The sequence below is a fragment of the Podarcis bocagei genome, assembly GCF_964188305.1.
Source record: "Podarcis bocagei genome assembly, chromosome: 3".
Lineage (NCBI taxonomy): Eukaryota > Metazoa > Chordata > Lepidosauria > Squamata > Lacertidae > Podarcis > Podarcis bocagei.
In genome coordinates, this window is record NC_138127.1 from 70,376,771 (window position 1) to 70,392,633 (window position 15,863).

General features: G+C 42.8%; 1 protein-coding gene across 4 annotated transcripts in view; it reads right to left on the reverse strand.

Annotated features, from left to right (window-relative positions):
• MRPS18A (mitochondrial ribosomal protein S18A) overlaps positions 1-15,863 on the reverse strand; it is a 40,317-nt gene that overhangs the window by 22,944 nt on the left and 1,510 nt on the right. For all 4 annotated transcript variants that reach the window (XM_081187291.1, XM_081187290.1, XM_081187292.1 and 1 more), the window contains 2 exons: positions 14,298-14,329; positions 8,553-8,657 (listed from right to left, as the gene is read on the reverse strand). In XM_081187291.1, the coding sequence (XP_081043417.1) occupies positions 8,553-8,657; positions 14,298-14,329 (137 nt within the window). The remainder of the gene's footprint in view (positions 1-8,552; positions 8,658-14,297; positions 14,330-15,863) is intronic.

Genomic DNA, 15,863 nt, shown 5'->3' on the forward strand with positions numbered 1-15,863 from the left:
TTTCCTGGGCTCCTCTCCGCCATTACAGGCTACGTCTTTTCCCCACAGAGTACACAGTGGGACTGACAAACTCCTCCCAAAAACTCCTCCCAGCTTCTACAGCTGACGTCAGAATGGTGAGGCATCATGGGAACAACTTAACCAGTTAAGTTCCAACTCCAACAGGCTTGTCCCTGTTCAGCTCAGGCAAGTACAGCAGAGCACTTTCCCCACCCAAGAACTTCTGGATGGAACATCAACCTTGATATGGCTGGCTGATTTATTAAAAGGGAGTAATCCAAAGAGACTCCTTAGTGGAAAGGATAATACTTTGAACAAAAAACGTATTACTGAATCACGCCGTATGTCTGCAGAAGCAGCAAGTCTTTATGCCTTAGTCTAGAATGTAGAGAAAATACTATGTCACCCTGTGAAGTTTGGTCCAAATAAAATCTAGCCCCTGAATGGGAAACTAACAGGAGGAACACACACGACAGATGCAAACACAAAAACTTATCTATACATAACCAGTTAGGTATTTAGGATTTTTCAAAAAGAATTATGTTTAAAGCCATAATCTTTGAGGATTCAGCAGCATTAATTAACATGGGCAAGAGCTGGTATTCCATGCTAAGATGGAATCTACTGAAAATTCAGCTATAAGAGATCCTATACTGTTGTTGGCATCTGTCTGTCTTAGGAGACAATGGAGGAGTGCGCCTTTGGGAGTGAGGTCAAGCTGTTGGAAGGTGGCAGAGCCTCCTGTGGCTGTAGAGACCAATGCGGGAGAGACATGTTTTCTTGCAGCTGGGGGAGATGAAGGCGTCCAGTTGTGCTATTGCAGATACACCATGGCGTTTCTTCTCTCTGCACTCCTCCCAGTGGTCATTCCTCCTCTGGTCACTGCTATGGATACACAATTTGACTGCCTTTCTCCAGGCACTGCAGGGATTCCCACATGGCAGGGTTGATGTTGCCAGCCTTCAAGTCCCATTTGCAGACATCTTTGTAAACAGTGTTGGTCTGCCAATGTGACTGGTGCCTGAAGCCAGCTCCTTGTAGAGACACGTCCTTGTGCATCCTGCCATCTTCCATTCTGTGGACATGTCCAAGCCAACGTATACGTTGCCAAGACGGGAATGTGAACATGCTGGGAATGTGGGCTTGGGCGAGCATATCTTTGTCTGGAATTCCGTCCTGCCATGTGATACCCCATATCCTCCTGATGTAGTGCATGTGGAAGGCATTGAGCTCCTGATAGTTGTAAGTTGCTCACAACTCACTTTCATAAAGCAGCACACTCAACATGAAAGGCTGGTTCCAATACTAAATCTTCAGAGTAACTGCTGCCTTAATCAGTACAAATAGAGTATTACAAAACTTCTGAAAAAATGTTTGGCCAGCAAAGGGGGTTCAGTAGTTGTTGAGGGTCAATCAACAATGTTTCCTAATACACCCTAGTTGTCAACTCAGCACACTGATGGTTACTTTGGGATCCTCTAAGTCACCCTTAGCAACGACACAGCCATCTTCTATTGTTCAAACCTATATTAATTATTAAAGACAAGAAGATCACCTTCCCTAATATTATTTTTCCATGTAAGGCAGGCCGATTTGACAAAATAGACAGGAGTTATGTGTCTGGACATCATAGAATCATAGTTGGAAGAGACCACAAGGGCCATCGAGTCCAACCCCCTGCCAAGCAGGAAACACCATCAGAGCACTCCTGATATATGGTTGTCAAGCCTCTGCTTAAAGACCTCCAAAGTAGGAGACGCCACCACACTCCTTGGCAGCAAATTCCACTGTCGAACAGCTCTTACTGTCAGGAAGTTCTTCCTAATGTTTAGGTGGAATCTTCTTTCTTGTAGTTTGGATCCATTACTCCGTGTCCGCTTCTCTGGAGCAGCAGAAAACAACCTTTCTCCCTCCTCTATGTGACATCCTTTTATATATTTGAACATGGCTATCATATCACCCCTTAACCTCCTCTTCTCCAGGCTAAACATGCCCAGCTCCCTTAGCCGTTCCTCATAAGGCATCGTTTCCAGGCCTTTGACCATTTTGGTTGCCCTCCTCTGGACACGTTCCAGTTTGTCAGTGTCCTTCTTGAATTGTGGTGCCCAGAACTGGACACAGTACTCCAGGTGAGGTCTGACCAGAGCAGAATACAGTGGCACTATTACTTCCCTTGATCTAGATGCTATACTCCTATTGATGCAGCCCAGAACTGCATTGGCTTTTTTAGCTGCCGCGTCACACTGTTGGCTCATGTCAAGTTTGTGGTCAACCAAGACTCCTAGATCCTTTTCACATGTACTGCTCTCAAGCCAGGTGTCACCCATCTTGTATTTGTGCCTCTCATTTTTTTTGCCCAAGTGCAATACTTTACATTTCTCCCTGTTAAAGTTCATCTTGTTTGTTTTGGCCCAGTTCTCTAATCTATCAAGGTCGTTTTGAAGTGTGGTCCTGTCCTCTGGGGTGTTAGCCACCCCCCCCCCCAGTTTGGTGTCATCTGCAAATTTGATCAGGATGCCCTTGAGTCCATCATCCAAGTCGTTGATAAAGATGTTGAATAAGACCGGGCCCAAGACAGAACCCTGTGGCACCCCACTAGTCACTCTTCTCCAGGATGAAGAGGAACCATTGATGAGCACCCTTTGGGTTCGGTCAGTCAGCCAGTTACAAATCCACTGAGTGGTAGCATAGTCAAGACCGCATTTTACCAGCTTCTTTACAAGAATATCATGGGGCACCTTGTCAAATGCCTTGCTGAAATCAAGGTAGGCTATATCCACTGCGTTCCCTTCATCTACCAGGCTTGTAATTCTGTCAAAAAACGAGATCAGGTTAGTCTGACATGACTTATTTTTCAGAAATCCATGCTGACTATTGGTGATCACAGCATTCCTTTCTAGGTGCTCACAGACTGTTTGCTTAATGATCTGCTCCAGAATCTTCCCTGGTATTGATGTCAGACTGACTGGGCGGTAATTATTTGGGTCCTCTCTTTTCCCCTTTTTGAAAATAGGGACAACATTTGCCCTCCTCCAGTCTGCCGGGACTTCGCCTGTTCCCCAGGAATTCTCAAAGATGACTGCCAGTGGTTCTGAGATCACATCTGCCAGTTCTTTTAATACACTTGGATGCAGTTCATCTGGCCCTGGAGACTTGAATACATCTAAACTAGCCAAGTATTCTTGTACTATCTCCTTAGTTTTTCTGGGCTGTGTTTCCTTTGCTGAATCATTTGCCCCAAATTCTTCAGGTCGGGCATTGTTTTCTTTATCGGAGAAGACTGAGGCAAAGAAGGCATTGAGGAGTTCAGCCCTTTCTGTGTCCCGTTTGCATTTCACCATCTTCTCCTCTGAGTGACCCCACTGATTCTTTGTTCTTCCTTTTGCTACGAACATACCCATAAAAGCCTTTTTTGTTGCTTTTAACCTCTCTAGCAAGCCTGAGTTCATTCTGTGCTTTAGCTTTTCTGACTTTGTGTCTACACGTGCTGGCTATTTGTTTGAATTCCTCTTTGGTGGTTTCCCCCCTTTTCCATTTTTTGTACACATCCTTTTTTAATCCTAACTCAGTTAAAAGTTCTTTAGATAGCCACCCTGGCTTCTTTAGGCACCTTCCATGTTTCCGTCTCATTGGTATTGCCTGACGTTGTGCTTTTACTATCTCCCTCTTAACAAACTCCCAGCCATCATGAACTCCCTTTCCTTTTAGTATTACTGTCCATGGGATCTCACCCAGCACTTCCCTAAGTTTTATGAAGTCGGCTTTCTTAAAGTCAAGAAATTGAGTCCTAGTATGCTTGGCTGCTCCTTTCCGCTGTATAGTAAACTTCAGAAGAGCATGATCACTCGCGCCTAATGATCCTTCCACTTCTACCCCACTAACCAGGTCATCAACATTGGTTAGGACCAGATCTAAAATGGCTGTTCCTCTTGTTGCTTCTCCCACTTTCTGGACAATGAAGTTGTCTGCAAGGCCAGTGAGGAATCTGTTTGACCTTATGCTCTTGGCTGAGTTTGACATCCAACAAATATCCGGGTAATTGAAGTCCCCCATTACTACTATCTCCCTTCCTTTTGCATGCTTGGCCATCTGTTCCAGGAAGGCATCATCTATGTCCTCCGTTTGGCTTGGGGATCTATAGTAAACTCCCACAATGAGGTCACTGTTATTCTTCTCTCCCTTAATTTTGACCCAAATGCTCTCACTTTGGCTTTGAGGTTCTAAATCTTGGATCTCTTCACAGGTATACACATCCCTGACATATAACGCCACTCCTCCTCCTTTCTTGTCTGGTCTGTTTCTCTGAAATAGATTGTATCCCCCCATTATTACATTCCAATCGTGGGACTTATCCCACCAGGTTTCAGTGATGCCTATTATGTCATATTTAGTTTGCTGCACCAAGAGCTCAAGCTCATCTTGTTTATTTCCCATGCTTTGCGCATTAGTGTAGAGACATTGAAGTCCATTAATCATTCCCTCGTGTCTCTTATTTAAGGATTTTTTCCTCCCACCACTAGGTCTGCGCGCTGTTTGCTCTATTTGGTCTATGACATTTGGATGATCATCTTCATCAATTGATAGACTCCTACCTTCAGGAGCACTGTCTCCCTCCCCCACATTAGTCAGTTTAAAGCCCTCCTGATGAGGTTTCTGAGATTTTTGGCAAAAACATTTTTCCCAACCGTTGTGAGGTGCAGCCCATCGCTTGCCAGAAGTCCATCTTCAAGAAACTGCAGCCCGTGATCTAAGAATCCAAACCGTTCCTGTTTACACCATTTGCGAAGCCAGCTGTTCACTTCCACTATTTTTCCCTCTCTCCCTGGGCCACGTCGTTCAACTGGGAGGACAGATGAGATGACAATTTGTGCATTTAGTTGCTTCAATTTCCCGCCGAGAGCCTCGTAGTCTCTTTTGATCTTCTGGAGGCTATTGCTTGCAGTGTCATTGGTTCCCACATGAACCAAGAGGAAGGGGTATTTGTCAGTGGGTTTTATGATTCCTTGCAGTCGTTCAGTTACATCTTGGATCTTAGCCCCGGGGAGACAGCACACTTCCCGAGACATCTTGTCAGGCCCACAGATCACTGCTTCTGTTCCCCTCAGTAGGGAATCCCCTATCACCACTACATGCCTCCTCTTAGGTTTGGTCGGGGTTCTTCCGTGAGCTGTCTGTTCCAAGGTCGCCTGCACATTCCCTGAGGACTGACTTTGCTGCTAGTCTTCATATACCTGATTGACTGTAATGAGGGAGAGATCCTCAAATGGAGTCTGCTCTTCGTCTTCCATGCTAGGGGAGAGGACCTCAAAGCGATTGTGTATTTCTAAACAATCAGAACGAACCCTGGGCCTCCTACTTCTTTGAGTCACGTTTCTCCATATATCTGGCTCCTGTGTTGGTGAACTAGCCTCCTTCTCAGGGGAGTCCCCTGTCTCCTCCTTGGTGGAGACGGTGTGCTCTGTTGCTTCCAAGAAGAGCTCCAGCTCTCTAATTCTTTGGAGCGTAGCTACACGTTCCTCCAGTTGCTGGACTTTGTCTTTTAAGAGGGCAATCAACATGCAATTGCTGCAGGTAAAGCTGCCTGCAACCTTTGGCAATATGGCAAACATTGCGCAGGAACCGCAGGCGACTGCAGCTGTTCCCTCCCCCTCCATCTTGAGAACGTGTCGTTGGGGGTGGCTACAGCGGTCCTCCATCATAAAAAGCGTGAAGACAGGACAAATAACTCCCCCCACAAAAAAACCTAGGTCTCCCCCAACAAACGTTTGAGACTAGCTCCCCTAAATCTAAAAGATGGATCAAACTGCGCGCGCCACTAGGCGTGCGCCGCTGCCCTGCTAGCTCTGATAAGCTCCTCCCACAGCTAATCACCTGCCTCAACAGAAACCCTGCCCCCTCTGACCTTTGCACAGGGAGAACAGCTAATCAGCCACAAAGAAACACACACACACACACACACACACACACACACGAAAACCCTTTTTGCTCCTTCTTCAACTGCTGCCCTGCATGAGATGAAACTCACATGAGATGAAGCTCACCAGACAACCTTGGCCAATTCATTATCGCAGTCTAAAAGTGCCTTACAGGATTGTTGTGAGGATGAGTTAAGAACTGTATACTGTTCTTAATAACAGTGGATGCCAAAAAATGGCTTGACAGTACTGGGTAAAAAGCAGGCCTGCCAGATGTCTCTTGTCTTAAGGGAATGCCTTGTATTATCAGAATGCACAGACATAAAAAATAATGGGTTCTCTTAGGACAGACACTTCTTCCTAACTTTTGTCTTATTAACCTGTAAGTGCAGTAGGAGGCAAAGAATTTTTTGGAACTAACTATGGCCTACAATATCAGATCAGCTGCTCTGCGGTGATGTTTGTGTACTTTGCTTTACAATTGTTTTGAATTATCTGTTCATTTAACATTATGTTCTTCGAGATAATACACTTGATCTGAGCTTCTCAAAAGCAAATAGCAGCTTCAGAGAAGCTATTTTTGTTGGGCCTATGACAGGGGAAGAAGAGGGTAAATTTTCCCCACCCCCAACAGCCCCAGTGCTGACATAACTCCATACAACTACTATTTGAGCTTAAAACAAAATACATGTGACATTAAGCCATGTGTTTAAGGTCATATAGTGCCTGGCCTTAACACTTTCCATGTGGCAAATGTCATGATCACTTCCTAAACTTTTGATTTTGGCCTGTCATTTTCCATTATTTCCACACAAGCCTCCTCAGCCCTTTGAGTTTCTAAAAATGACTCAGTGGAGCAGTATCTTAGCAAAACCCCTTGGGATGCCTGTATTCCAGACCTGCTAATTAACTCCATGTCTCTACTGTTTCCTTACCTGCTTTCTTGAAAGCTCATTCAACAAGGCCATTACCACTAAATTGTTTATTGCTCCTTTTCAATTCCTTATTTTTCTTGTTTCCCCCTCTTTATTAGTGAGCCAGCCATCTCACAAACCATTTATTTTTCTCCAGATGCATTTTTGTCTCTAGTCTATTAATCCAATTGACATTAGCTTATTCTGCAGCTATGGCTTCCTTATCTTTAATGGTGTGCTCTTGTCTGGTTCTCTTCCTTTCCATTTCCAGCACTGTATTGCCTGCCCCTTGTCTATTCCAGACTTGGAATAACCTTTGGAAAAGCAACTTCTGAGAGTGCAAACATTGTTGCTCATATTCAATGGTACTTTCATTTGCTTATTTTTCTCTCCTTCTGTATTGTGTCTATTATACTCTAAGCCAGTATTGGTTAAAGTACTGGTGGAAAGGTGATGTGCAAACATAGCAATGACAGCTACTTAACTGTGCATAGCTGCCAATCAGGGAAACAAGTGTTCCACTGGTATGTGAATGGCATGGAAGGACGTGGAATACCAGTTTTATCTATGTTATGGACAGCAGACTGAACAGGGTTGATGGTACCAAAAGCCACTGGAATATGAAGCAGAATTAGCAAGGTCACACTTCCCTTGTCCTTCTCCCAATAAAGGTCATCTATCAGCGTAACCAAGGCCGGTTTGATGCCAAACTCAGGACTGAACCAAGAATTAAATTGGTCTAGATCAGGGCAGCCCAACTTTTCATACCAAGTGGGCCACAAGAATACTTTGACAAAGTACCTGTTGTGGCCACACACTGCTTGGGGGGTGAGTGAGCGAAGCCAAAATTTGACGTCTCCCCAAGCCCTCTCATTGCCTTGCCAAAGCTGGCTAAGCGAGGCACAGCCTTTGGGAAGGAGGTGCGAGGCTCTGGCAGGGTCCTAGAGCCTTCCCATCTCTTTCCCAAAGAGCTGTGCCTAACTTATCCAGCTTTCAGAAAGCAGTGAAAGGGCTTGGGGGGGGGAGGGTTAAGTGTTGTTGTGGTCCACTAAAAAAAGGCCTAGAGATACCTGATGGACCATCCTAGTCTAGATAATGTTTCATCCAGAATGCCCGCAGTTGCTCTGCCATTACCCTCTCACCCATCTTCCCAAGAAAAGCAACTGGTCAGTAACTATCCTAAATGAGTGAGTCCAGGGTGTTAAAAAATAAATAAATGAGCAAGTGTTCCACCACCTCTTTCAAGCCAGCAGGCACCACCACTGTGTAACATCGCATTCAACACACCTGGATTCACCCAGTCATGCTTTGTCACATAGATTTTATTAAACATGAACAACCAGGGATTGAGAGAACATGCGGTTGGACAAACAGTTCTAAGCACCTTGTCAACACTCTCCGGCCACATCAACTGAAACTGATCTCATAAAACTTGGCTAGATGTGGTGTTGGACATGTCACAGTTCTACACTAACTATGGCATCAAGACTGCTACTGAGCCAAGCAATTTCACCCTCAAATTGCCTCAAGAAATATGTCATAGTGGGCCTCCAAAGGGTCCAGGAAACGTCCCTCAGGAGCCTGTAACCTCTGAACCACTCCAAAGAGTAATTATTCTGCTAAGAAACAGGAGAGTTGAGAGAGTAACATATAGTAGTATCTGGTAGCTACATGCGATTTTTAAGCCTTGAAAATACACTACAGGTCCTGAAGATGTACTCACCTCGTAAGAATACTTGTGCTTTAGGTTCCAGCGACAGATAGGACATTGACCAGAAGGATTTGGAGGAGTTGGGGCTTCCTCAACTTCCAACATTTTGCCTTCAATCTAGGAAAGAGAGGGCAGATGGAGGGGAAGATTTAGATTTCAGACCTCCAATATATATTGTACTGCTTAATTTCCAACAAGTGCATCCCCCCCCAAAAAACCCTTAAGGAAACTTAAGGAAAGGGTTAACTGGTATTAGCTACTGGCAATCCAGAATACAACAAAGAATGGACTTGATGACAAATGCAGCAGAGACCGCAGTTTAAGCATGCACACACACACACGAGATTTCAGCACTTTTGCAAATGTCAACAAACTCAAGAATATTAGTCAACTACTTACAAGGAAGATTCCAATTTACTATGCAGCAATAAATTCATAAATGGGCATGGCTCCCTCTAAAAGACACAAACTGCACCTCCCTGGCCACGAATAAGAAGACATACTTTTGAAATTGCCGCTTTGAGGATATTAGCAAACATGGGCTCTTAAGTTGCATAAGCCTGGAGTAGACTCTTTTTAAAAAATCGGCTGCAGGACAGAGACACTTCTTCCATTGGTCAAAACTGCAGGAATGTTTATAAAAACTGGGGTGGCTCTCCACAGCACACTTTCCGAAAGTGTAGTCTGAATTTAGCTTTAAATTGCTCAAACTGATGAAATTGATAGCGTTTCCCTTGGGGAAGTATTTAACAACTTAGCCTATCTGACAAGAAGCATTTCCTGCCAAGCAGCTCATGTATTCCTTTTCTTTAAGCAGACCACGGCAAGCTTTTAAAAACAAACCAACCCCAGACCTCTCTCATTTGATACAGCCAGAACCAGGGAGTTCTTTTTTAAGTATTCAGCTGCAGTCAGAACTCATCAATTTAAAACTATCCTGAAGAAAACTCAATTTAGATGCAGTAGGCCTGACAGCTACAAACTTGGACAGGCTATACATATTCCAATTTTGTAAATGTTCAGGCTTTACATGTTTACATGCTATGATATAAAGCCATTATTCATATTCACAATTTATAGTAGTATTCTCAACCAGTAAAAGAACTAAATGGCATATGCTATTTGTTTCACATAGTTGTGATTTGGCGGTGGGGGTGGGCAGAAAAGACATTCCTCCTTCAGTCAGGGAAGGAACACGACTAAATGTTTTTCCTAGAAGATCATTATTCACGCAACAGAAATCTACGTAGATTTGAAGAGCAGCATGTACATTATGTGAAATGATTCAGAGAGCTACATCAATCTATGGCAAAAGAAATATCAGAAGATGCTTTAAAAATGGGCTTTTAGAAAATAGCCTGACAGTTGAGCTTTACATCTCAATGTTTTCCTTCTGCAACTCTTTCCAGAGTCTCTTTGAATGAGAACTGTAAAGCTTGAAACATGTGACACCAGAGCAAGTCTTCAACAGCACCTTTTGGATTGTTTCCTCGTGTTAACTGTCATTTTTTGTAATGATAAATGATATATCTATGTTTAAAGCAAAAAAAGTACATAGTTTGGGAATAAACAGTACTCAAGCAAATTCAGTCTTCTGTAGAAGGATGGCCATCTTGAAATCATTTATGGTGAAGGAACAGAATAATTCTTTTTTGGAGATGTTAAAACCTGTATCCTTTTACTGTAACTTATTATTCTGAAATGAATATAGCTGGGTCACAAGTACACCAAATTGATTTAACATGGTTAGTAGTACACAAGAAGTATATTAAAGATGTATATTAACATCACCTGGCTCAAAAACAGCCTAACAATTCAGATAGCAAAATGTTTTATTACACCACTCAAAATGTAACATGAGTTATTCTGGAAAGGCCCAAAGATCAAAGCTAATGTTCATGCCCCCACCATGAGTATCTTCACAGAGCTTCACTAAGTGCTGGCTAGAGGTACATGCACCTTTCTCCCCCAAGATTTTGGCTTTATTTATTTCCCCAACCAGACATTTATGATGCTAAAGAGAAAAGCAAAATGTTCCAGAAAGCATATTCAGATCACACATATAAAATCAAGAGAAAATTAAAATCAAACGAATGACCTCACTTTTTGAGCATATTTAATTTCATCTGTGCTACATCTTTAACATCGCAGAGCATTCTTTTCCCCATGAGAACATTCACCCTTCATCAAAGCACAGATGGGGATTTTCAGTGAACCATCCCTCATTATTCTTGAGGATGCTAGGGAAATCTTCACCATTCAGTACTGCATATTGATGGTCTATCAACTACAGCAGTCTTGGGAATTCTTCATATCTAGAGTGTTTTTGCTTGCCTTCTCCCAACATAACCTTTGCTTGCAGAGAACATTGCATTTTAAGCAAAAATCCAACACCCAAAGCACCACATGATGCATTTTTATTCTGTAGCGCTGTGAGGTCTCCGTTTCTTCCCAGAGAAGATGTCTCTGTTAGAAAACCTCCCTATACCCAGGAATGATGTCAGCATATGAAGCAGTATTATCATCATATCATAAACATTTTAAGATGTGTTTTCCCCCAAGTGCACCTCAAGTGGGGAAATTCATTCCTTCTGTTTACTGACAGAGAATGTAGGGAAATGTCTCCCACCCAAAACCTCAAAGTATACAAGATACTTAAGGCTGTCTAATTTCTGCTTGTAACTTACAAAGATATTCTGGAAAGCTAATGATTAGGTTTTTCTTGGCTGTATTATCACAGGCAGTTTCATAAGTTATTCCTCCCACTTTCACTTGTTTGAGGAATTCTCATGGGCTAGGATTAACCTAAAATTTCCAAGTTCAACTAGCATTCCTCCACCAATTTACTTGTGAAGAATTTTATACATTGCCCTTCACCAGAAAAAGATTCTATGATTTGTAGAAAAGAATCAATAAAAACCTAAAGTACAAATCAGCATAAAAAAAATCAAAACACTAATGAAAAGCAGCAGACTGAGATTTAAAAATCTGTAAGTGTCTGGGAAAATAAAAGGAGGTTTTCCTGATGCCTAAAGAACTCTCAAGGCTGTGGTATGCTAATGCTAGAAGACTGTATTCTCCTATTAGTATCTTTATATTTAATAATAAAAGCCACAATTCAGCAAACATTTGTTCTGACTTAGTCCCTTGAAAGCAATGGAACCAAACCAAGCTCCATTCCATTGCTTTTTTGGGGCCTAACCAGATAATAAATACTGCCAGAGGAGTAAAAATAATCTATAGAGATAACATACTTTGGGCAATATAATCACTGTAGGGATAACCTGGTATTTAACTTTGGGAAGGAGATCTGGGGTGAGACCAGATGAAGAAATGAAATAGAAGAGGGGACTAGGAAGAGAGGCCACAGCACTAGTACGTAAGTCATTTTGTGAGCTTTGGGCACATTTTTGGGGAGAAGTAGAATACAACTTGATAATCTACTACATATTTTGGAAAGCTGTCTATTTGTTTGCTATGCATTTGTACACCTCTGAAGGTATCGTAACCAAATTTTGCATTAAGGTTCCTGAAATCAAGAATCAGGTTTTCATCTATGTTTAGATATAAATGAATGCCATTTTGAATCAAGATAATGGACTAAAACTTTCAAAGCTACACTAATTTGTTTGTTTGTTTGTTACAATTCCTGAGCAATGCTGGGGACAAGGCTTTTGCGTTTGTTATTAATATTTCTCCTACTAATAGTCACTATGGTAGGCCTTCTAACACACTTGTTCACTCTTCCAAGACAGTGTTTATTAAGCAGTAAGGCTTAGCCTAGTGAATACTATATTTATAGTCTCATGTAGCTTTCAGAATTAAAAATTCTATGCCACTGTGCTTATTAAACTAAATTCCTACTTTTTGGTTTTTATTCATAGCACATTTGGTTGATATTCAAGTTGAGTGCTACTTGTCTCTTCGGGGAAAAAATTAAAAGGAAATTCCAATAAATTAAAGCACAGTAAGACTTATATGGGCACATATAGACACTACATTGTGAGTGCTTAATTTCCATTCAGAATAAAAAGAAAAGTTTCAAAAATATCAATGAATGGAGAGATTTCTTAAACCCTTTTCATATTACTTCATGGTGTGGGAGCCACTGCGGCATGACTTCTTCCTGCACCATGAAGTCAAAAGCTGAAGCAGCAGCTTCCACATACTGTTCTCTCAGCGGCCTTTGACACCATCGACCATAACATCCTTCTGGACCGTCTAGAGGGGCTGGGAGCTGGGGGCACTGTTATACAGTGGTTCCGCTCCTTCCTCCTGGGCCGTGTCCAGGAAGTGGTGGTGGGGGATGAGTGTTCAGACCCCTGGGCTCTCACTTGTGGGGTGCCTCAGGGTTCTGTCCTCTCCCCCATGCTTTTTAATATCTATATGAAGCCGCTGGGAGAGATCTTCAGGGGGTTTGGACTGGGTGTTCATCAGTATGCAGATGACACCCAGCTCTACCTCTCCTTTAAATCAGAACCAGTGAAGGCGGTGAAGGTCCTGTGTGAGTGCCTGGAGGCGGTTGGAGGATGGATGGCGGCTAACAGATTAAGGTTGAATCCTGACAAGACAGAAGTACTGTTTTTGGGGGACAGGGAGCGGGTTGGTGTGGGGGATTCCCTGGTCCTGAATGGGGTAACTGTGCCCCTGAAGGACCAGGTGCGCAGCCTGGGAGTCATTTTGGACTCACAGCTGTCCATGGAGGTGCATGTTAACTCTGTGTCCAGGGCAGCTGTCTACCAGCTCCACCTGGTACGCAGGCTAAGACCCTACCTGCCCGCAAACTGTCTCGCCAGAGTGGTGCATGCTCTAGTTATCTCACGCTTGGACTACTGCAATACGCTCTACGTGGGGCTACCTTTGAAGGTGACCCGGAAACTGCAATTAATCCAGAATGCGGCAGCTAGACTGGTGACTGGGAGTGGCCGCCGGGACCACATAACACCGGTTCTGAGAGATCTGCATTGGCTCCCAGTACGTTTCCGAGCACAATTCAAAGTGTTGGTGCTGACCTTTAAAGCCCTAAACGGCCTCGGTCCTGTATACCTGAAGGAGCGTCTAGACCCCCATCGTTCAGCCCGGACACTGAGATCCAGCGCCGAGGGCCTTCTGGCGGTTCCCTCATTGCGAGAAGTGAGGCTACAGGGAACCACACAGAGGGCCTTCTCGGCAGTGGCGCCCGCCCTGTGGAACGCCCTCCCATCAGATGTCAAAGAGATAAATAATTACCTGAGATTCAGAAGACATCTTAAGGCAGCCTTGTTCAGGGAAGTTTTTAATATGTAACGCTGTACTGTTTTTAACACTGATTGTGAGCCGCCCAGAGTGGCTGGGGAAACTCAGCCAGATGTGCGGGGTATAAATAATAAATTATTATTATTATTATTATTATTATTATTATTATTATTATTATTACTACTACTACTACTACTACTACTACTACTACTACGGTAACTTTGGGCTCTTTTGAGTATACATAACTGCAGGCATTCCTAACCTCTGCATACACCTCTAATTTCTCACAAATTTCTTTCACTGATGCAATGGGCACTAGAAAATTTTGAACAGGGTTCAGGAGATGAAAAGGTCACCTGTTTACTCTCTTCAGGAGAATCACTGTATTCAAGTGAAGAGGCCTAAACTTACATTGGTTACATGATGGAAATTATTCAATTGCATTTTTCTGTACAAACACAGTTGCTGCGTAACAAAGACAAGGATCTGAGACTTAGAAAATAAGTCAGTTATTGTACTTACAATAGTGGTGTTTCCTTCAGTAGTTTCTACAACTGCAGGTACAAAAAAAAAGACAGGATGTCAGATTCATTCAAATACACTTATATGCATTCTTGTTCAGTACAGAAATTGTGCCTATGAAACACTGAGAGGAATGCTGTTAAAAAACTGCTATGACACTGACAGCAAATAAGCATTTCACTAAAACTAAGATAGAGGTATTTCACTTAGTGCAGGTAGAGACAGATGACATTAAGTATTTGTTTTTACTGTCTGCCGTCATAAAATCATCTCCCTAATACTGCTCCCAAAAACTACAGAAAACCTTATTAACTCTTAAGGATGGTGCAATAAAAAATAATGCTAGCCTGTACTGAGGGATTATTCTGCCTTGTTTTACAGATTATTGAAATAACATTTTCATATGCATTATAACTTCTCACCGGGAACCATTTCAGAACTGCTTATGGCAAAAGCTACCTAGCCCTGTTGTCCCTCTGTAAGGCTTTGGGCCACAGAGATAGCATTAGTATTTGTGCTCTCTCGAATATCAGAGGGCCATACCTCTTCCTTTCAGAGGACCTTCTACTGCATAACTCCCTAAATACTCCCTGACAAGGAAGCTAAAAGCAACCTAATACTAGAGTTGGAGCCTTTTTCGAATATGGCTCATGTGCTCTTGACTGCTAGATATCCTGGCTTTTCCTAACCTTTTTATTCTAACTTTCCTGGTCTTGCTTGGACCATTTCCTATCAAGGTTCACTCACAGTAGCTACTCCCCTTTGCAGGGATGAGGGAGTTGGTGACCCACTCCAAAAGGCTAATGAAATAAACATAATTCTCAAGGATGCTTCTGGATTTTCTGTTGGCATAACTGACTTTCCTGTCAATGCTTTGGTCACTCTGTGGAAAGTGGAGATGACTTGGGCCAGGAGCTGACACAATCACACCTAAGTGCCATTTTCTGCTGAGCAGATCCATGTCAACTTGTTAAGGTTCTGGGGAGCTGAGGACACGGAATCAAATAGGAAGGTATCTATAGTGCAAGCAGGAAGAGATTCACTGGGAATCTGAACACTAACGGAGTGCTCATTTTTGAGCCTGCATGGTAGATGTGATGTCAGCAGTGCAACAGCTCTTTTCCATAACCGCTGCATCCTCACAGTGCTGGGTGGTTCAGGGCCTTTTGGAATCTGTTGCTTGTCATGCAGGTTTTAAGTATAGCCACAATATTAAAACAGAACCTCCAGGTTTAGAGGCAATAATCAACTGAATACCAGAAGCTGGGACAAATAATTCTGGTGGTGGGAAAGCTATTGCCTTTAAGTCTTGCTTTTGAGATTCCCAGATCATCTGGCAGGTGTGGTTGCTTATTAACCAGGGGAAAAAACAAGTTCATTATTCTTTCAACTTTTCCAGGCTAATTGCCAAAAAGTAAGGGTCAAGGCTGCTTTTATCTCACTTGTTTTGTTTATTTTCTTTTTTTTAGAAAAGGTGTACACTTTTAACTAAATAGACAGTTCTTTAGTATATTACATTTATAGACCGACCATAAAAATAAATGCTGGAGCCCGCCCTCAAATCCA